The 20990-nt window shown below is 55.3% G+C and overlaps 2 protein-coding genes across 8 annotated transcripts in view; both read left to right on the forward strand.

Annotated features, from left to right (window-relative positions):
* Positions 1-108: 108 nt before the first annotated feature.
* TUFT1 (tuftelin 1) lies at positions 109-14945 on the forward strand. Of its 4 annotated transcripts, none has more exons than XM_062598065.1 (13): positions 109-170; positions 4058-4132; positions 4556-4660; positions 5038-5124; positions 7076-7156; positions 7571-7642; positions 8341-8454; positions 10033-10161; positions 10959-11053; positions 11700-11805; positions 12378-12461; positions 13328-13428; positions 13758-14945. In XM_062598065.1, the coding sequence occupies exons 1-13, from the start codon at positions 111-113 to the stop codon at positions 13810-13812; spliced, it is 1164 nt and encodes a 387-aa protein (XP_062454049.1). In that variant the 5' UTR covers positions 109-110; the 3' UTR covers positions 13813-14945. The 4 variants fall into 4 exon arrangements, with proteins under 4 accessions (XP_062454049.1, XP_062454050.1, XP_062454052.1 ...); XM_062598066.1 differs by having other exon boundaries at positions 4058-4120; XM_062598068.1 differs by lacking the exon at positions 7076-7156 and having other exon boundaries at positions 111-170.
* A 591-nt stretch (positions 14946-15536) lies between these two features.
* Positions 15537-20990, forward strand: part of SNX27 (sorting nexin 27) — a 35131-nt gene continuing 29677 nt past the window's right edge. Inside the window, exon 1 of one of the 4 annotated variants that reach the window (XM_062598059.1) lies at positions 15537-15849. In XM_062598059.1, coding sequence (XP_062454043.1) covers positions 15566-15849 — 284 coding nt within the window. In that variant the 5' untranslated portion in view covers positions 15537-15565. The remainder of the gene's footprint in view (positions 15850-20990) is intronic. The other 3 variants (XM_062598063.1, XM_062598061.1, XM_062598062.1) reach the window with 3 other exon arrangements.

The following is a 20990-nucleotide window of genomic DNA, read 5'->3' on the forward strand; positions in this document are numbered from 1 at the left end:
GGTCTCGGGGGCGTGGCCTCACGAGGGGCGGGGGCCTGGAGGGGGCGGGGCCGCGGGTGGGCGGGGCCGAATATAAGCGGCGGGCGCGGCGGGGCGGCGGCAGCGGGGCCATGAACGGGCTGCGGGGCTGGTGCGCGGTGCTGGACGTGCGGCCCCACGGCGAGAGCTCGGTGAGCCCCGGCCGGGCGGCGGGGGCCCCCGGGGAGGGCAGGGCAGGGGAAGGGAAGGGGGGAACGGCTCGCCCGTGCGGTTTCCCACTTTGCTGGCGGGTGGGAGCCGGGGCGAGCGGTGCCCCAGTGGCTTTGGGGAGGGGGGTCCCGGGTCCCCCCAAGCCCACCAGCCCCATAGGATGTGAGGGGCCCTGCTGTGCGCTGCCCCGGCGTCGGGGCCGGGCCCTGCCCCGGAGCCCGCCCGCGGCTCGGCTGCCGCTAAAACTCGTCTTGCCGCTTCTAGGAAGGCGCGAGGAGCTCGCGGAGCTCCGTGAACTTTGCGCTTGCCCCTCCGCGGGCTGCTCCGCGCCGCCGGCCTGTCCGGCTCTTTTCCTCCCTGTCGCTGTGTCCTTTCGCTCGGTGAAATAATGGGCGTTTGGGGAAATCGCTGGCTGCGGCGCCTGCAAAACCCTCCCGCCCGACGGGCAAGGATCGCAGTGGGTAAATCCACCTTTTCTTTTGCCTGGATCCCGATAGGACGTGTGCAGGGGCGACCCCGCTGACGAGGGACCCTCTAAAACGCCTTCGCACTCTGCGCTGGAGAGCAAACACTCGGCGCCGGCTTCCTTCTGCCGGGCCGTGTCTGCCCGGCTCCCGAATCCGATCCCTGTTGGGGTGACTCATCTTTGAGTCTCCGCAGGAGAGTCCTAATTCCCTGCAGCTTTCTGGCCTTATATGGAGCGATTGCCGAGTTGGGCATGTTTGGCTAATAGGTTATTAGGGTGATAAGTGCCTCTGTAACGCCAGGTATCTCCAAACGCTGGAGCTATTTGCTAATGATCCCTGATGATCCCCTCTGGGTCAGGTCCGGCCTGTTCTAATTTAACAGTTGAGATGGATGAAGCGACTTGGCTGCGGTTGCAAAACCGTGCGGTGTCATCGGCATCGCTCCGCTCTCCGCGGGGTCCTCGGACGGGGCTGCGTCTCCTCTGAGCCCTCTCCACGAGGGGGGTTTCCCAGCCTCCTTCTCCCAGGGCTGCTCTGCAAGCGGTTTCCGTGGAGCAGAGCTAGCATCTCTCCCTCTAGCCAGCCTCGCACCTAGGGTCTTCCCAAAGATTTCCAAAGTTTTCAGTTGGTTGCTGTACCCCTCCGACAGTCGGTTCTTTGCTGTAGCGAGAAAACAAACCTTGCTAAACTACCTGGATCGCGGTTAATTCCTGAGGCCGGTAGTAAAAGCTGTAAACACGCAGCGCAGGGTGTGTTGCAAGCAACGCACACCGCCGGGTTGGGTAACCCCCGTGCACCGGCGTACGGTTAGGGCGTGAAGGAAGTGGTTGTCGTGCCAGGTTTGCTTTCGTTCCCCTCCACCCGCAACATGAGGCGCTCCGGGAGGCGAGTGCAAGGTCCTCTGTCCTCACCAGACAGCCGTGGTGTCGTGAAACGCTCTGCCGCCCGCAGAAAACAGCAGGGAGGCCCCCAAAATCCAGCGTCCCCTCCGTTTCGGAGCAGTTTGCAACCTGTAAACAGGCGGCGAGAGGTGGCAGAGCTGATCTGAGGGTAGCCCGGAGGTAAGCGACCGGGGTGGCTGGCGTGGAGAGGGGGGTTCCCGTGGCTCCGCTCTTCCATGTTTGGCAGCACAGAGGGGGAGAAATGCCGGGGTAAGGGCGTAAGACGTCCCCTTTGGCGGATGGGAGCTTAGAGCCCCCCAAATAATAGCGCTAGAGGCCCGTTCAACCCACGTCGTGTCGGCTGCACCTGTTCGGAGGCCTTCGCCTGACTAATGGAGTGACCGACTGTGTTTTCAGGCTGGCCGCCTGCATTTCTCCTCTTGTGGGGGGGGGAATTCTCACCTTGAGGTCCTGCAACAGGTTTTTTTTCCCCTTTCTGGAGAGAAACAGGCTCTTTCTACTCTTCTACAGCTGGAGGAAGGTAGTTTTCCCGCAGTGAAGGGAAAACAAGCTCCGCGCAGGGAGGGATCTGCAGCCAACTTGACTGGGTTTGCACCCGCCTTTGCCACCTTCAAAGCCCTCAAAAAGCTGTTTTTCCTCCTCCTGAAGCTGAGAGAGGCTTGTCCAAACTCCCACCTCGCGGCAGAGCCGCGTCGGGGAAGGGAGCGTTGGTTCCCTTCCATCACGGCAGGGAGGAGCGCGAGAGCGGGCCGGCGAGAGGCGCCGGGCGCATGCAGCTGGGAGAAGCCTTTGCCCGGTCTGCGTCGGCACCGTTCGGGGTGTGGGACGGAGCGCGGGCTCGCGCTGGTTTCTCGCCGCCGCGGATCTCCCGGAGGAAAGCGCTTGAGGCGCACGCGCGACGGTGCCGGCACGTCCTTGTGCTCGCAAACAAAAGCCGCGAGTGGTGACGCGGGAGGGGACCGGCGCGGCGGTGACCCACGGGAAGGAGGCGAAGTTGCTGCGTCCAGGCAGGACTTCCCAAAGCGTCGAAATGACTCCGGAGCAAAAGCACGGAGGGATGCTGAAGAGCACAGATGCTATTTCACAGCTCCTAAGCAGAGGTAATTCCCCAGCGCTGGTTGTCTAGGGATATTTCTTCCCTTTAAGAGCTGGACCAAGGCGAGGACGGCTCTGACCCTGCTCGTCCCTGCGTCCCGTTTGCTTTCATCTGCAGTTCTGCGTGCAAACTGTTCTGCCAGTGGTTGCTGCTTGAAGCTGCTTCCCCGGTGTAAAACTGATGAGCGATTCCCAGCTCTAATCGAAAGCATCGGCCGCTTTGGATGTCTGCTCTGCATCAACCTCTTCTAGCACTTGCGTAGCTCCAAAGGTGGTGTCTAACTCCGCGGTTCTCGCCTGGGAAAATGTTCCTTGTATTCGGCTCAACAGCGAGCACTGTTGAGCCCTAGGAGAGCCCTGGTGAAGTCTGCGCCGGATAATTGTCTTAATTACGGGCGAACGGAGGGGACGATCGCAGCGCTTGGCTCTGGCGAAGATCTGTAGGAGGGCTCTCCGCTTCCCAGCGAGCCGGCGTTTGGGAGAGCGGTGCAGGCACAATATTTTGAAAACAACCAGATGGTTTGTCGGGACGTGGATGGGGAAAAGCGCCCTTGGAGACGGTGAGGCAGGACTACCTTGGCAGCGCTTTGGGGAGCAGGAAGCTGACGTGTCCGAAGGGAGGGCGCCTGTTGCTGCGCGGGCGCCCGCCTTGGCTCTCCGCTGCCGTCGGCCTGTCCAGGCTAGCGAAGCCTTTGAGCGGCTCCTGGTTGGAGGCTGCGTTTGCTACGACGTACGGGTGACGCCTGGAAGCGGGTGCTGCGGAGCTCACGCTTCCGTTGGTGCGATAAGCTGCAAAGCTCTTGATGGTGAATCTGGCCGCGGTGGTGGTCCCTCTTCTGAGGAGCAGTTCACTGCGCCTGCCTTGCCAGCAGCTGCCAAACGGGCTCGGCTCGGCCCGTGCCGGTGTGCGTTCACCCGTGCGCGAGCGTGTCTGGCTCCAGCTGTGGTCGGTCCTGGGTGGAGCAAGGACGGAGATAAATACGTCAAGGTCCCGGAGCGTGAGCAGAGAGCAGCTGTTTTCGCCCGGCTGCCGCCGAACGTCCTGCGGCAGCACCCGCGTCGCCCGCCGGCGTGACCGGTGGTGGCCGTGACCCCCTCGCGAAGGAGGGCCCGTGTTAAAGCGAGTCCAGCATTTGCTTCTTCAGCCTGTCTGCGTTATCTCGGTCTTGGCTGGGCCACAGCTCCTCTGCAAGCCCTGATGGATTCGCTGCGTGTTAACTCTTGTTAGCTTGTAGGCTGGAGCTCAAGCCAAAGGAGCAGGCAGCTTGTTCGCGCATCTGTGGCGATGCTCATCTGGCTTTCGAAGCAAACTGGCCCAGCTCTTGGCCAATATCTGTGCAGGGCTGGAGCTGGATATGAATGATTTGTCGAGAGTTAAAACCTAAAACCTGCCTCTTGTTTTAGGACAACTTGAAGGTGCTGAGGTTGACTCTGCCAAACGACCTTCCGGGCGATCGATGTGAGCAGGTGAAGCAGAAGGTGCGTGTCTCCCGCGTGCGGATGCCTTGCTTCCCGTGGGCACGGTCCTCGCGTGCCAGGCTCTGGATTTAATGACTGAACTGCCCCGTGGGACTTTAGATGGGTGAACTTCATGAGGAAGAAGATTCCCCAACTTATGTGTGCAAGCTGGAGTGGGAAATGCAAGTTCACGTGCTGACTTTGGGGGAAGGGAAAATGATGTTTGGAGGGAGAATCAGCTGCTTTACACTTTGGGAAGTAGAAAATTCCTCTCCTGATCTGTTACCGCTCTGATGCCAGTTCCTGAGACCATTTTTGCTGCCACGTTCCTCTGCCGTAGTGCATGGTGCTGATCTGACTAGTACTCGCCCCATAAAAGCAGGGCAAACCATTCCAGCTAGTCTTGTGTTTCTGAAAGCTTTGTCCTTTCTCTGTGTCTTGCAGCCCGTAGGAAAGGCCTTCGCCATGGTGGCCAACAGATCGAGCAACGGTCACTCCCTGGCATCCGAACGCATCAAATCCAACGATGGCGACGAGGAGATCATTAAGGTATGGTCGCTGGCTTCCTGCTGCTGTTGGCTTTGGTGCAAGATTGCACGTGAAGGTGCGAGGACAAGAAGCTCCTGTACTGGCAGGAGGCTTGGTGCAGCACCTGCATCAGCTCAGGGGAACATCCCAGGGTTTGGGGGGATGCAGCTTCAATCTGGAGCAGCCCTTCTGGGACTGCAGAGGAGGTGGCAGCTTCTTAAAAAGCCAGACAAGATTGGCTGCAAAGGAGAAGCTGCCGGCAACGTTTGACAGGCTGCAGAAGTTTGGGGAGCTGCGAGATCTGGTGTCCTGGCCTTTTTGCTGATGTTACTGGGATGCCTGTAGTTCAGGACAGTCTCACTCACAGCTTCCCCGGTGTTAACGTCTCTCTTGCTCAGGTTTATCTCAAAGGACGGGCTGAGGGCGGCGTGAATCACGAAGAGCACGTCAACCAGCTGAAAAGCGAAGTTCGTTACATTCAAGAGGTAGCTACATCCGTGGGGGCTCGGGCTCGCGTGCGCTGTCCTGACGTGCAGCTGCTGCCAGGGGGCTTGTTGTGGGGGCCTGGGGTGCTCTGCTCTCCCTCGGGGTGTCCGGTGGTGGTTTCACACGTGCTGGGCTGCTCCTGCCTTCTCCACCAAAACGGAGGCGATGCCCACGCGGGCTCGGTGTCGGCCAGCTGAGCCCCATACGTGCGTCTAAACGCCGGCAAACCAGCGGCGGAGCTGAACTCTCCAGTTTGTTGACTTGCCTGTACAGGGCACTAGTCTAATCAAGTGCCATAAATTAACTCAGCCTGACTAATTGCTCTACTATATGGACTGAATTTGAAGAGAATTGCGTGATGACTTTCCCCCAAGGCTGTCCCCTGCGTGCCTGGGTGCGGCACAGCTGGAGCCTCTCGTTAAAAGGCAGTTTCTTTGGTATGTCTCATCTCCCAGAGTAAACTGGAAGATGAGGCTGTTGGGAGGTTAACCCTTTCTCCTGCTCCTGGTGGGGATGTTATTTCTGGAGAGGTGGTTGCAAGGCGTGGAAGCGGTTGCATGCGTGTTCTGGTCCGGGCAGCTTGACTCTAGCGAAAAAGAACAACCCCAAACCCCAAATTTAAATTTGGGCTTGCTCTCCTGGGGGAGTTTCTGTGCTGGGTGCTGGCCCCAGGGGCAGATCTGGTAGCACGGCCTCCAGATCTTTTACGTCATCCTTCTGACTCCTCTGCCAAAACGAGTGTTTTTCTCCCCGCCGCCCCCGTAAGGCAACACAGTGTTCGTGCTGCCTCCTGTCTGCAGTACAGCCTCGAATTCAAACGTTCCCAGGGCTCCAGCCCTCCCCGGGGCATTAGTCACCGAGACCTTATCTCTCAACCACCTGGATGCTGCCGTTCGTTCGGTGCGCGATCCTCCCCGCTGCTGGGGCTTCGACTTCAGCTCTTCTGATCTGAGCTTTCCTCTAGCTCCCCGCAGCTGAGATGGAAACAGGAGTCGGGATTCAAAAGGCCTCTTAGTAAGAGCCGAGCGTGGCTTAGCCCTTGTCTCCCCGCGAAGGCTGTAGCCCTATCAGAATAGCTGAAGCAGCGGAACTGTGCAGTACAACTTAATCCCGCGTGTGAAAACCAGTGAATAAGCTAAACCAGTAAGCTGTGGTGGTGGGACCAGTCTGTGCATTGAAGAGAAGTGCCCTAGATCGTGCGCTCCAAAAAAAAAAAAAAAAAAAAAAAAATCCACCCTTTGGATGTCTTGATGCAGCCAGAGCAGAATAACCGGCTGCTGGATCGAGGGCTCGATCGCTGCCCAGCGAGCAACGCTGCTGCGTGCTCTGGGGCGGCTCTGCCCCGCTGCCTCGGGCCCCTAAAACCCAGCGACGCGTTCCTGGGCGAGGGACGAAGCCGCGCTGTAACGCTTTGAGAAGCCGCTTCTCTTCGAAAAACGCTGGAGTTGCAGCCCTTCAGCGTTTGCTACGGCTGAGGAAAAGGCCCGTAAATCATTCCTCCGGCTCCTTTTCTCTGACTAATTCAGGTAGCTGCAAGTCAAGATTGTACTTGTCCGAGTCCTGCCGGGTGGCAGAGATAGAGCTGGGAACTGCAGGGATCTTTTCAGCGCTTCCAAGCTGTAGTTTGTGATGATCTCTTCAAAAAACAAAAAACAAAAACCAGCAATCTGTAGACACTACTGATTTTTCAGCAATCGTTGATTTTTGCCTTATTTTTTTTTTATTATTTTTTAACGCCCGTGGTCTTACGATAAAGCTGCCTAGCAAGGCTCGTGGCCGCTGTGAGAGCGCTGCTCGCAGGCAGGTCTCGAGCGAAACCAGAGTACAAATTGGTGCGCGAGCAATCGATTGCGTCTCGGCGCAGGGCGGCCGCCGAGCCGCCGTTTGATTTCTGTTGGGCTGAGCGACGCTGTTCGTGCAGATCAAGCTAAATTGACTTGCCTTTGCCAGGCTAGAAGTTCTTTGAAGAAGCTGCGGGAAGACTTAAGTAGTAAACTTGAGAACAGACAAGGAGATAAACAACCTGCACAGGTAACGGGAGCATTTTTCGGGCTTTAAATGATGCACGTTTTTTTTTTTTTTAGCTTTGTTTTTTTGTTGTTGTTCTTTTTAAACAAGATGTCATCTTTGGGTCCAGCAATTGATAAAAGGGGCCTTAAAGATTGAAGCACTCGGGGCAAAAAAAAGCCACCTCGGCACCGCTTACAGGTAAAATTAGAAACTTGCACAAGCAAGTAACGAGGAGTCAGTAAGCAACATGCATTGGCCGGCCAAAATGCGCTATTGCATGTTTATTTACAGGGGGGAGGGAAAAGAAAACCCTCTGTCTCGAGTTGCTGCGGTGCCCCAGAGCTAGCTGTCTGCATGCGACTGTTTTGCTTTTTCTTGCGAGCGCCTGGGCTGGGAAGCGTTACGTGGCTCTTGGCTTGACCTTCCCTTAAACAGGTCGCGTCGGACAAGCCCAACGGAAGCTGGCCGTACCCTGAGAGGCTACGGGCCGACTCCTGGGAGGATCAGGTACGTGGCCGAAAGGGGGATTTCTGAATTATAAACGGTAACATCATTTCCCCCCCCCCCCTTTTGAAATCTGCCTCGCAGCAGGCAGCTAGGAGCCTGTTCGGCATGCGGTCGGATGCTTTTGCCTTGCCTTTTACAGCTAGCTGTAGCATTAGTCTTTTATCAGCATCGGGTCGGAAATGGACTGCAGCTTTATTATAAAAATGATCCTAATGGGGTTTTTAGATCTCTGAACAGAACTTCTTAGAAGCAGGGCTCAGAAGTCTGAAGTTGGTAACTATTTCTTAAGCTCTTATTTTTTTTTATTATTTTTTTTTCCCCCTGGCCAGGGGGCAGGTGCTCTGAGCTGCCCAGAAGCAGCAAGCCATCTCAGCAGTAGCTCAGGGGCTGGGATTTGGGATTTTGGGCTCAATGGTTGACTCGATGCCCATTGCTGAGTTTCGGGTTTCCCAAGCGTGGATCTGCTATGGCATCCCTGAAAGCAGGGCTTGGAAGGCTACCAAAGGATGTTGCATGTATTATCTTGAGGGCTGCAAGCTGTCACTCGAGCGTGGGAGGTGAGGACAGGAGCTCCTCTCATCGTCCATGCTGAGATTTGATGTTGCAGACTTTTCAGCCAACATAGCTGCCCGCAGAAGGGAGGGGGGCTCGTTTGATACCTCCTCGCTGCTGAGCCCGTCCTCTTAACGTCTCTGCAGGAGGAGGATTATCTAGGAGACGATGTAGAGAAAATCCGACAGACGGCAAAGAGGCTGTTCGCGAAGCTGCAGGAGGCTGAGAAGTGCCATCAGCTGGAGAAGAAGGCCTTTGAGGTGACTGCGTTGGGGAGAGCATGGCCTGGGGAGCTGTATGGGGCGGCTGGGTGAACCTCCGCAGTCTGGTTGTGGACCACAAGCCTGGGGCCGGCCACGTTGGTGTGCAGTTGGGGCGTGCTTTAGCCGACACTGCTGGGGTGGCTTGGGCTCCACACTGATGAGCCTGGCAGGATTTGGGCAGCCGAAGGTTTCTCCTTGCACAACAGCAAGCTCAGAGCAAGCTGCCTGCTGCTAAAACGCACCAGGAGTAGGGCCTGGCTCCTGAAAGTCTAGTCAAACCCTAGCAGACAGCCTCTGTGTTTGCCCAAGCTAGTCTGGAGTCATAAATGCTTTCCTTGTTAAATAAAATAGAAGCAGCAGCGAGGTTGAAAGGTGCCAGCTGGTTTTTTTTGCACTGCGTGATAAGAATACGCAAGAGAGTCTCCCACCGCAGGCAGCATAGCGGCAACCTGCAGCGCGTCCCAAGTGTTTTGGGAAGGGACACGGTGGGCCGCCGTCTGCGAGTGGCTGCTGTCTGCAGCCCGTCACGGGCAGCCGGGCCTGAAACCATCAGAGCGCGACGGGGAAAGCAGGCTGCGGCCGTCAGCCGAGACGGCTTCTCCCTGCCGAGCGGTGCTGACGAAGCTGCTGCATTTGCTTTCCTCACTTCCTCAGCGCTGGTGATTAATGACCCTCTTTGGTTTGTTTTCCTGTGCCTGCTCGCTGCCCGGATGGGTTGGGCCTGAACGCTTTACCTCGCCGCTCTGAGGCTGCAGGTGGTTGGTGGGAGAGGTGACGTCCCAACCCGCATCCTGTGCCGCAGACCAAACTAGTCCCAGGCAGCCTAGGGGCTTCCTTGGAGCAGGTTGGGGGACGGTGCTTACGCTGTCCGCTGGGGAAGTGGGTTTGGGTGATAACGTCTTCCTCCAGCGAGGCGACATCTCTCTGCGATGACAGTACCCGCACTGAGTGTGCCTGCGCTTGGGCTCGGGACGTTGCTGGGTGTGTTTGTGGCAGCATGTTGGGGTCTTGGTGCTGCTTTTTGGGCAGGAGTGGGTGTAGCTGTGAGGCTGACTGTGGGCCATGGGCCAGGATCCTCAATATTGCCATCTCATGAGGTCTTGATCCTGCCAGCAGCTTTCAGATGTTCTCAATTTGCCTTGTGGTCTGAGCCTGCTTCAGTGGGGCTCCATGCTGTTGTCCCTGATCTGTTCCTGAGCTGTCGATGCATGAACGGGGCTGTGTCTTGAGGGCGATTTCTCAGGCAGGTGGTCCCAGAGGAGCCTGCAGACAGCCCCAGAACATGTGCAGCTGGGAACGAACGTGTTTTTGCATTTGAGGTGCCTTCGTTGCTGCAGTATTTAAGCGCTCGCTCCTTTGAAGTGCTTTGAAGCCAGGCAGGCTTTCTAAAGAACCTCTTCTCTGAAGCATGTTGGGCTGTTTGCTGAGACGCCCAGCTGCCTTCAGCTAAATCTGCCTGCCAAGGCTTCAAGCAGCAGTGACTCTTCAAAACGTTGCTTGGGAGAAGGTTTCTAGAGGCTTTGGTGTCTGGGTGTGCCAGAGTCAGTGCTAAAGGGGTCTCAATCTCACTTGCAGCGGACGGTCTCGCAGTACCAGGAGGAAGTGGAGCAAACAACCTCTGCCTTGCGGAAAGCGGAGAAGAGCGTGGTGGAGAAGGAGGTGCAGGTGGAGGAACTCCAGAGACTCCTGGCAGGGATGGAGAAGGTATCATCCCTGAAGCCACAGTGGGGCTGGCTTGACCAGCAGAGCTGCCTGATCCCTCTGTGCTGGTGTAGTGGGATGGCCTAATGATGCTGAGCTTGGCAGCGCTCAGCGCAGACCCCGTGGACAGCAGTTCCCGCAGCTGTATCCCTTTTTGTACCTGCTGCAGAGTACCGTATGGAGAGTTTGACTTCCTAACCAGGCTTTACCTGAAAGCATCAGACAAAGAGCTATCTTGAGCCTGCACTGGGAACAGCTAAAAAAATGACTGTTTCAGACTTGTGTTTCTCAGGTCTAGAAGATAGGGTTTGCACAGAGCAACCATTTCTTCTAGGTATCCTGGAAACGCTCATGCAGTCTAGACCGCTGCCTGGTTGTTCTTCTCATGGGGGCATTAACACAATCTTCAGTCTTGATTTTCTTTTGGCTGTAGTCTGCTCGTAATAATATTAAACTCATAAATCTAAGTTTAGTACGAGTGTGAAGCAGTCTGAGGCTGCTGCTGCCTGGCCCACCAGCAGGGAAGGAGATGGCTCTGTGCCTTGCACCTAACCTAAGGAGAAAGGAGTGGGATGTCTGCTGTCGGTCATCTCTGTGGCTGCCTTGGCCTGTCTTCTCTTGCATGTAAACTCAGTGCTCGAGAAGACAACCCACAACTCGTTGGAGGGGCTGAGCTGAGCCTGCCTCGCGCTCTGGGTGCTTGTAGTTTGTTGCTTTGTATCGGCTCTGAAAGGGAGGCCAAGGAGCATGTGTTGCAACTTGTTTCCCTGTGTGTAACGTGGCCTCTCGCTCTGCTGCAGGAGCACGGGAGTTTGCTGCTGAAGATGAAAGAAGGCGAAGCCGAGCTGGCGAGGCTGAGAAGCGTGGAAGGTGACAAGCTCGCCGAACAAGACCGGTGAGGCTCGGCCTCTGGCTCGGCTGCCAACTCCACAGCAAGCCCACGCCGCTGGGTCGGGGTGTCAGCTCGCTGGGGCATGACTGCACATTCCTGCGAAGGGCGTGCTTGCTCTCCGGCTTGCAAAACAGCGCCCTACTCCCGAGAGCTGACTAATCTCCAAATACCTCCCGCAGCTTTGCTCTGCTCTGAAAACGAAGGCTCTGGAGCTGGACAGCTCGGAGACCTCTAGCGGCCACGCTGCGGGCTGGAGAGCTCAGGGCAGGTTTTGCCCTGATGAGGGAGCCTCAAGAATAACCCATTTTTCCTCTCACGTAGAATTTGCCACACTCGGCTTGTATTCATTTGCTCCTGGGGTTAATTGGCAGTGATTTATTTCTTGAAGGCCTTGTTTTGTGGCCTGACTCTTCTTGATATTCCTGTGTCCCTGCAGTCTGTTTCTGGTAGTCCTTGTGGCTCCTGTTTGAATAAGTTTTGTCTCTGCCTCTCCTTACCTTGTCTAGTTGATGTGTTTCCAAAGCTGTGCAGCTCTAGAGACCTGGCTGATGAAAGTTGCTCTGGGCATAGCTAAGCAGGTGCTGGAGGTTTTTCCCCCTTCTTGGGAAGCCACACAGCAGCTCCTGGACTCTCTATTTGTTTTTCCTAGGTCAGCCAAGCTAGAGAAGGAGGTGGCCATGCTGCGGGAGAAAATACACCATCTGGATGACATGCTGAAAAGCCAGCAGCGCAAAGTCCGCCAGATGATTGAGCAGGTGAGATGAGCAGGGCTGGTGGGTGCCTCTAGGGTGGCAGGCTGAATGGGGCAGAGCTGGCCCAGGAACAGCCAGAAAGGACTGGGCTCACGGGGTCCTGCTGGGATGGTAAAAATGTGTCTCGAATGAGCTACTTGGAAGCAACTAGTTTGTGGGGGCGATTCCCTTTGCAAACCAAAGGGACGCAGGGTCACAGGGAGCCCCAAGCCCTGTCCCGCTGCCCTGAAGCAGCAATGGACCCTGCAGTGACAACCCACCAAAGGGCTTCAATGTTAGCCATGGTGGCGGTTGTACCCTGGGAGGGAAGGTAATAAAAGCACTACTGCGTGCCCAATTTGGCCTGCTGAAAGAGTTAAATCTCAGCTGTGTGAGCAGAGGCTCCTTCACCTATGGCTTAATTCTCAGGCTTGACTTGAGGCTTTTTTGATTGTTCTTATGCAGATTTTGGGGTTAATGTTGTGGGTGTTCACAGGCAGAAGGTTGGCTGGCTAAGCTGTCCTCCTTTGTAGATGCTTTTCCAGCCCAGGTGTACACAAGAGGGATTTGTAGCTACTGTGAACTTTCTTTTACAGCTCCAGAACTCCAAAACGGTGATTCAGGCCAAAGATGCCATGATCCAGGAGCTCAAGGAGAAGGTTGCTTACTTGGAGGCTGAGGTGAGTCCTACTAGGGCCGTCTCAGGAGGCTGGATGGGGGAGCTGGCTCTGAGCTCGGAGCCTCTTGTTGACGTATCCCGGTGCGACTGGCTTTCGTGCCCGCAGGATGTGGCTGTTATTGTTACAGAAAGGACTTTCGCAGCATGTCAGGTTCTGGGCAAAGCGGCCAGCAGCAAAGCTGTTCCCTTGCAGTGACACCTGCTTCAAGCAGGGCAACGTGCCCTCTGTAGCCCTGAGGGTCGTGCTGTTTCTTGAAGCTAATGTGATGGTTTCTGATGAAGCCGGGGTTGCTGGAGCAGCTGTGAGCTCAAATCGAGTTCAAAATAATCTCATCAAGCCCATTTCTCTGGCAGCAAAACCCTTCTTGCTTACAAAGCTGGAGTTGACTGCGTGCGTGTCAGAAATTAAAATTGCATTCCAGCCTCTGGGATTGTAATGCGTGTCAAACTTCTCTCCTTTTTTGGATAAAATCGGAGCCTGCACTGGCAGTTCTAGCACTTTCTTCTCTCCGTGGTGACTTATTTTGCTAATCTCTGCATGGGGACAGTGTGCACGTGCAAAACCCTCTGTGAAGCCAGGCAGAAAGCAGAACTGGCTCTCTGCACCAGCTAGAGAGACTGCACACACATGGATTTCCCTGTTTTCAATTCAGCTGCTAGGCAGATCTTATAAATCATCCCTGTCTCTCCTTTTGGTGAGCAGTTAATCTGGAGGGTTGGGTTTCATTTCCCTCAGGAAAAAGCTGCCACACTGCAAGAGGTTATACTGGAGCATTATTCCTCTACTTCCCAGCAAGCAATTTGTGCCCCAGCAGCCCTTCTGCCCCCTGCCTTCCTGTGCTAACCGTGGCTCCCATCTCTCGGCAGAACCTGGAGATGCACGATCGTATAGAGCACTTGATTGAGAAGCAAGTCAGTCGAGGTGGCCACAGCTCCCGGGCACGCTCAAAATCGGAGTATGTGAGCAGGTATGTGGGGAACACGTAGCCTCCTGTGATGGAGGAGCCTGCCAGGCTGCTCAGTAGCCTCATCTGTGGGTCTGTGTCTCATTTGGGGAAGTAGGAGCTGCAGTCTTGGAGATGGTGCTGGACTCCAGGTTGCTGCCTCTGCCCTTGTGAAATTACTTTGTAGTTACCTGTTTGCAGAGGGGTCTCCTTTCCTATATCCCTCCTTCAGGGGAGTAAAGATCCCTCCTGCGGGTAGTTGAAGGGGGAAAGTCACCTACCAGGGCTGGGACAGGACTTATCCTGCGGGTTTTCCTTTTGGGCTGGCTGAATAAATCCTTCCTCTCTTGCAGCAAACAGGTGACGGGCCCTAAGCCGCTGCCTCTCATTCGAGTGGTGGAAACATGAGTTTCGAGGGCCGGTCCAAGTTTGAAGACTCTCCCCTTGTTATCATTGACTGGACTTCCCTGCTTGGCTGCTGTTCTCTGGCCTCTGCGCTCACAGTCTCCCCTGGACCTGTCAGTGGAGGGCAGCGCCCCTGGAGAACGGTGGCACACTAGGACAATGGTTGCTGGGGAGGTCCTGGCAGAGGAAGGAGGATTAGGAAGTGTCCACAATGCTGTCCCTTGCTGGGTCCCAGGGTTATGTGGATGCCAGTTTGGTGGAGACTGGCTAGAGTGGCTGGGACCAGCTGGCTCTGGTGTGAACCACGCAGTTCTCTACCTGGAGAGCCCAGCTCGCTTTCCCTGGTAAGTCCTGGGTTTGCCTCAGTGGCTCTGTGAGCAGCCTTTGTTTCTGAAGGGCCTCATCCAAACAGAGTCCTCTCCCTTGCCAACATGGACTTGGGGTTTAACCTTTTTTTTTTTTTTTTTGGGGGGGGGGGAGGGGGAATCACTCTTACAAAGAAGAAATCCTCCTGAAACTGGACTCCTTCCTGTAAAAAAGCTCAATGTGTGACAATTTGGGAGCCTCCACCTCTGATCTCCAGCACATCTGGCTGCTCCAGACTTGGCAGAGGCTCACATGGCCAAAATCAGTGTACCGATGCTCTTTGCCCAGTCCTCCAGACCCTTTCTTATGGGAGCAGAGAAATTGTACCCAGTGTACATGTCTAGTGTCTAAACCCAGAGGCTGCCTAGTTTGTACCTGTATTTATTTCAATAAATTATTGGTGTCTTCCAATGATGTGGCAACAGGCATAATTGCTGCTGTCCCACTCCAAGGGAGCATATTTGAGAACTGCCTGTCCCATGTTTGAACTGGAAAATACCAACCAGCTTCCTCTGGGCTTGCGAGTTATGAGCTGGTCTAGTGTGTGTGTGTGTGTGCGTGTGCGTGCGCGCGTGTGTGCCCATGCTTAGTAAAGGAGCTTGGGTAAATCTAGAGGAACGTTGTCGGTGTTCTTACCTACCGGAGAGGTGAGACAACGTGCTGTAAACACACCTTGTAACTTTTGCTACCAAAACCATGTATGCCTTAATCTGTCAGCCTGTAGCCAATTGAATATATGATGTTAACAGTGCATGTACACTGGGATGCGGCGTGGAGTTGTTTGTTAATTTTTAAGCAAAGCTGCCTCCTTTGCCTGGTTCCCTGCTTCTGTAGGGGGCAATAGGCACCGCACCTCTTTTCATGCTGGCGTGTCAAACTCTGCTAGACTTGCCGTTCACCTTCCCGGGCGCCTGGGGCTGCGCTGTGGGGCCTCGTCTTCCCCAGAGGGGGTGGTGCAAGATGGCCCCCACCCGTGAGGGGGCTAGGGCCTTGCTCGGGGCCTGCTGGGCTGCCTGCCTCCGGCGGGGTGGGCGGGCTCCCCCGCGGTGGCTGCCTGGGTCCCGCCGGCCCCGCACGCCGATGCGCTCGAAGAGAGGCCAAGAAAAGCCCGTTCTTGGCGCGTCCCCCCCCCCCCCCCCGCGGTTGCCATGGAGACAGCTGCGGGCCAGAACTACAACTCCCAGAAGCCCCCGCGCCGCGCCGCCCTGGACGTCGTGCCCCCCCTAGGGCGGACTACACTTCCCAGCATGCTCCGCGCCGGCCGCTCCGCCTTGCCTTCGGCCTACGTTTCCCATCGGCCCCCGGTGAGAGGGAGGGAGGGCGGAGCCCTACGGTGGCCGGCGCGGCCGCGGCGGTCGCGTGACGGGCCGGTGGGGCGCTGCTCGCCAAGATGGCGGACGAGGAGGGCGAAGGGCTGCCGCGCTCGGTGGCGGCGCCGCACCGGAACGGCGGCGGCAGCGGGGCCCTGGCGGGGCCGGGCGGCCCCCGCGTCGTCCGCATCGTCAAGTCGGAATCCGGCTACGGCTTCAACGTGCGCGGTCAAGTGAGCGAGGGCGGCCAGCTGCGGAGCATCAACGGCGAGCTGTACGCCCCGCTGCAGCATGTCAGCGCCGTGCTGGGCGGCGGGGCGGCCGACCGCGCCGGGGTGCGCAAGGGGGACCGCATCCTGGAGGTGTGAGTACGGGGGGGGCCGCCGCCGCCGCCGGGGCACCCGCGCCCTGCTGCCGTCCTCCCTGCTTGGGGGTCCCCTGGGGAGAGGATGGGGGGGGGGAGGCGCCTTCACCCGCCTCGCTGCCGCCCCTCGCCGAGGCCTCGGGGCGGGGGGAGGTGAGACTGGGTCTCCTTCAGCGGGGACGCGGGGGTGTGAGCCTCCGTGGGGGTGTGGGGGGGTCTTTTGGGAGCAAGGCTGGGCTAGCCCCTCCTTCGCTGGAGACTTGGAGAGTCTGGGCTGGTCTCCCCCCCCCCCCCGGGGGGGCTTTATCGGGGGACTGTGCCGGTTTTTCTTCACTAGAGGCTTCGTTGGGGTGGGGGTTCGTGCTGGGAGCGGGGGCTGACCTGGTCTCACCTCCTCTCGCTGGGGTCTTGAGTCTTTTTTGGGGGGAGGGGGGTGCCAGCCTCTCCCCATTGGGAGCCCTTATGGGGGGCTTGATGTGCCATCCCCTCATCGGGGGTTTTAGGGGACCCCTTTAAGGGGGAAGCTTCTTCTCACTGAGGGCTTTTGGGGACCCTTCTGGGGGTGGCTGGCCGTCACGAGGGCCTTTGGGCCCCTTACGGAAGGGAGTGGGCCAGCCTCCATCTCTCCAGGGGCTTTCAGGGGGTGTTGGCCAGCCTTCCGCTCCTGGGAGCCCCCTTTATGCAGAGCACGGGGGGGGGGGTGTGGACTGGCTCCCTCCTCGCTGAGGGTCCTTGGGTGGTACTTTCTACAGACAGCTTGTGGGCCAGCTTCTCTTTATGGGGGCGTGTGAGCTCGCCTCCCCCTTGCTGAGGTTTGCAGAGGACCTCCTCCTTTCAGTGGAGGGTATGGAGGGATTGAAGGACGCCCCTCTGGGGAGGTGAGGGCCCTTCCTCTGTAGGGAGCCCCTCCAACATGCACGTTTCCCTTGGTGGCCTCCCAGACCTCCCATCCTTGGGGAGAATTTCCCCCCGCACCTCTATTTTGGGGAAGAGCTCTTCAATCCCAGAGCGGGAAGGCCTAATAGATAGCAGATGAGGAAGGAGGTGTGCTGCCATGTCCACCTCCAGCAAGAGAGATTATCTGGAGAGAGGGGGCGGTTAGAGCTGGGGACTGTCCTTGAGGAGGTGGAGAGAGGACATGGAGCCTTTCCCCCAGGCAGTGATGAGAACGCTGGACCCTCCCCCCCCCCAAAAAAAAAATCCTTTGGGCAGGACTGAAGTGGGCCTCAGCTGCCCTTTTTGGGGGGACAGCAGAGGGAAGGGGCTGTGGCTGGGGAGGAAGGTGAATGTGGGGCTGCTGCGGGCAAGGCTGGAGGAGGAGGAGGCAGCGAGGGCACCTCCAAACACACTTGGGATGGGGAGAAAATCCGTTGGGAAGAGACAGGGATGCTCTCAAGGATGGAGTTCAACTGTCCTTCCTTCCCACCACCTGAAGCAGTGTGGTTTGACAGTACGAAGCAGAGAGGAAAACACACACTCGAGGATGGGACTGGCTAGTGATTTTTTTTTCTTCTCGTGTCACTTGGACCTCAGGATGCCCAGGGCTGTGCGGTAGCTGTGCTGTTGCTTTACAGCAGGTTTTGCAATGTGAACCTGCAAACATCTTTCTGTAGGAATGCTTCAACTGCTTTGAGATTGGTTTTTCCCCACCCTCCCCCCAGCTCTTAAACTTTGGGCACATGTTTGTTGATTGACATCAGTTAAATCTCTTTGATGACTTCTTACAACCTCAGCCCGCAGAGGTTTATTTTTTCAGTGTATTCCTTTAGCTTGTGATTCTTTGGGCTGGTTCTGCCTGTGCTGAGCTGGGAGATACCTATTGGTCTTTATGCATTTGTAGTTCATGCTGGGTTGGTTAAGTCCAATTACTTATTAATTACAGGGATTTCAGAGCAGCAGGAATACTTTGCTGCCAATCTTTGCAGGCTGCAGCCTGTGAAGGACAACAGCATGTGTTTGGGCCCAGCAGAGAAGAGCTGTTCTGACTAGCCCTTGGCTAGAGAGTTTGGCTGTGTCCTGCAGAAGGCTTGATGTTCAGATTTGGCTCTCCCCTCTGTGACCCAAATACTTCATGCTCTGATTTTCTGTACAGAAAAACTGTTCAGAGCGTGTGTGAATTCTGCACCTGGAGGATCTACACGAGAATGACGTTTATTGACCGAGGGAATTATTTGTATGCATTACAAGATGCTGAGATGAAATTCTCCCTTGTGGGAAATACTTAAAATGGTGTTTAATATTAGAGGTATCTTTTGAGGCCAAGGCTGGAGTTGGGGTTTGGTCCCTGGCTTCTAGGCCAGTGCAAGGCAAGGATTTGTTTCTGCGAGTTAAGTGCTTACACCAGCTACGGGTCTGACTCTTACTCTGCAGCTCTACCACGCCGTGGTGTTTGAAAGACTTGAGACCTGCTAATGAGGACTGTTAATAAGGTCTTCCCCCAGCTTGGGGGGCAGGAGGGGATGTTGGCTCCTGGCTTCTGTCTCCATCTTAAGACAGGGAGTAACCGTGGGTCAAAAGAACAGGGATTTTCCTTTTTCCATGTTTTCCACTTCTGCTCAGCATGATCTTGAGGGAGAAGTCGCTTTTTAATGTGCCCGTCTCTCCTTGTAGCACTTGTGAGATTGGCTTTCACCCTTTTCCAATATCAGTTATCACTTTTGTTAACCTGGCTGCATAAATCAGCTTGCCAGCCCTAAAATGTTACGTGATACCGGTCAGGTTTTGGCCGTGCGAAGACCCTATGTCTCTGCACACTCAGAGCAGAGAGCAGGCATTAATTCTCCCTGGATCTATTAAAATCCAACTCCTGCAAGTAAATCTTAGCACGGTTGCGTGTCAGAGTAGAAAACAATAAAACTGACTCCAAAAATAGCTCTGATTTCCCTTCCTTTCCACGGCAGCACCCTGTGCACAATGGTGGGGGTGGGGTTCCCCGGGAGGCTCGAGCCAATTTGTGCCGGGTCCCGCGCGGCCGCTGCTTTGGACGCCCGGCGAATCCAGGTTTCGCGAGCCTTTTGCCGTGCACCAGACCTTGCCCTGGGAGCAGGCTTAACTCGCCCGCGGGATTGCCTGGTGGTTTGGAAGTCACGGTGAGCTCTCTGAAACTTTTAAATCTCTAGCTGGGCTGTTGAATAAGGGCTCGACCGCTCGGCACCTCTGCGAATCTCACTTGTTTGGGTGCTGAAAGGCAGGTACGGGGTGGGATGTTTTCTGAACAGGCTTTTTATTTCGGAGTAGGGCTTTGTTTCAGGCTCCTGTAGCTTTGCTGGAGTTTGACTCCTGCAGTCTGGCCCGGATCAGGGTTTTTGGAGCAAGAGCCTGAGAGATGAGATTCTTCCGCTGCGTGACCGTGATCGAATTACCTTGGCTTTCGCACTCCAGCCTGTTCTTCTCTGAAACGGTAGGGCTGAGTAACAGGATATTTAGCACGTGGTAATTTGTCTGTGGTGTCTGTCATTCCAAGGCTTTTCACCTGGCCTGCTCTCGGAGCCAGCGTGCGAATACCCGGAAGCCCCCAAAAAAGCTGCTTCGCTTTCTGCTGGAGGCTTCGGGGTGCTGCAGCAGCAATAGTGTGAGTGTGGTTTTCCTCTGTGGGGTAGCGAGGTGAAGTGCAAACTGCTTCGCAGTCCTCATCCAAAACTAAGGACGTTTCAAGTGTTATGTTGGAAGGGTTTGTTTAGACTCCCGTGCTTGGCAAGAAGTCCTCTGTTGCCATCCTTAACTGTATCACGCTCCCGTATCTAACGTCTAGCTCTGAACACTTGCTTTTGAAGGCTGGTTTTGCAGCTTGACTAGAGAGTGTTTTCTAATCTTCTTAGCTTGTTGTGTGTTTGTGGGTGTTGAGGGCACTGGAGACAGACAATGAAAGCTAATTTAGTTCTTGATTATCGCCCTGAATGACAATCATAACTAATCTTGATGGGGGAAAAAATCTCACTGGTATTTAGCTTGTTTGCAGGGACGCTCGCTCAGAATAATTGAGCGGATAAAGAAGGGATTCGGTTTGGAATGTTATTGAACAGTGTGCAGTTGAAACCTAGTTGGGTCTAGATTTAATTCTTAAGGTAAAGAGGTACTTTACACTGCCAGACATGGTTAATAGTCTTTATCTGCAACAGTTACAGCACCTGCTGCTTCAGAAGAAGGTATCATACCGCTTGATATGGGTTTTAATGGAATAGCCTACACTAAGGATGTTTTTTTTTCCTTGGTCTTCTGGGGAGAGTGATTTGTGCATGATGTCTGAGGGATAAGAATCAATTCCCTGCCCTATTCCCTTTCTATAATAGGGAATGTACCCCACCAGGATGGTTGAATGGGTCCATGGGAGGTGCTCAGCTCAAAAAAGAAAGTGTTTTAGGTGTTTTACTCTGGGCTTTTCCACTTATGCCTCCAACATGTCATCAGCTGAATAACTTTTCTCAATACATGAGAAATTATGCCTCTCTATTATTATTATTTAAAGTTATTTAAAGATCTAAATAATGCATTTGTGGCTGCCACTGACACCCTTAGTCTTGTTTCGCTCTGCAAACGGGAATGTACACGCACTGACTTCTTCAGCTTTTCACAAATGGACCAGCTCCTTCTCTTCAAGAGATCATGCTCTCTCTCTTCTTGGTCTAAAGTCTAATTTTGTGTATTGACTTGGGACGCAGAAAGCTGATTCTGCTTTGGAAAAGTACAGAACTGTCTGTGAAAAGGAGGAGACAGCTGTGTGCACTGTTAATTCGCGGCACTTTGCAGCTTGCACAAAGGGCGCGTTGCCAGAAAATCACCTTATGAAACGGTCAGCTGGCTTACCTAGGCCGAAGTCTTTAAGGGCGGCTTTTTCCTTAACCTCGAATGATTTAGGAAACCTCTTTTCTTTTCTTGTGTTTGGTCAAAACGTTGGAAGCTTTATCTTGTACACCTAGGTGGCGAGAAGGTGGCAGAAGTGCTGGTACGGCTGCGCGTGACGATACGGTCCACCCTCGTTGGTTCGGAGGTGGGTTGTTTTCTGCTGTGGTTGCTGCAAGCGTTTTTGTGGCAGTAGTAAGTCACAACAGGCGTTCGGTTTGGCTCACAACCTGAACCCTCCCTAATGGCCAGCTGATGGACTTTTTTCCTCCCTCCGGCTCTTAAATGCATCGCCACCCTTG

The sequence above is a fragment of the Rhea pennata genome, chromosome 31, assembly GCF_028389875.1.
Source record: "Rhea pennata isolate bPtePen1 chromosome 31, bPtePen1.pri, whole genome shotgun sequence".
Classification (NCBI taxonomy): domain Eukaryota; kingdom Metazoa; phylum Chordata; class Aves; order Rheiformes; family Rheidae; genus Rhea; species Rhea pennata.

Bases quoted from the DNA above. Each gene is read 5' to 3' on its own strand.
- TUFT1 (XM_062598065.1), top strand. From the start codon at position 111: ATGAACGGGCTGCGGGGCTGGTGCGCGGTGCTGGACGTGCGGCCCCAC. The intron at 4,133-4,555 runs GTGCGTGTCTCC...TGTGTCTTGCAG, and splicing joins GTGAGCAGGTGAAGCAGAAG to CCCGTAGGAAAGGCCTTCGC. The intron at 4,661-5,037 runs GTATGGTCGCTG...TCTCTTGCTCAG, and splicing joins GCGACGAGGAGATCATTAAG to GTTTATCTCAAAGGACGGGC.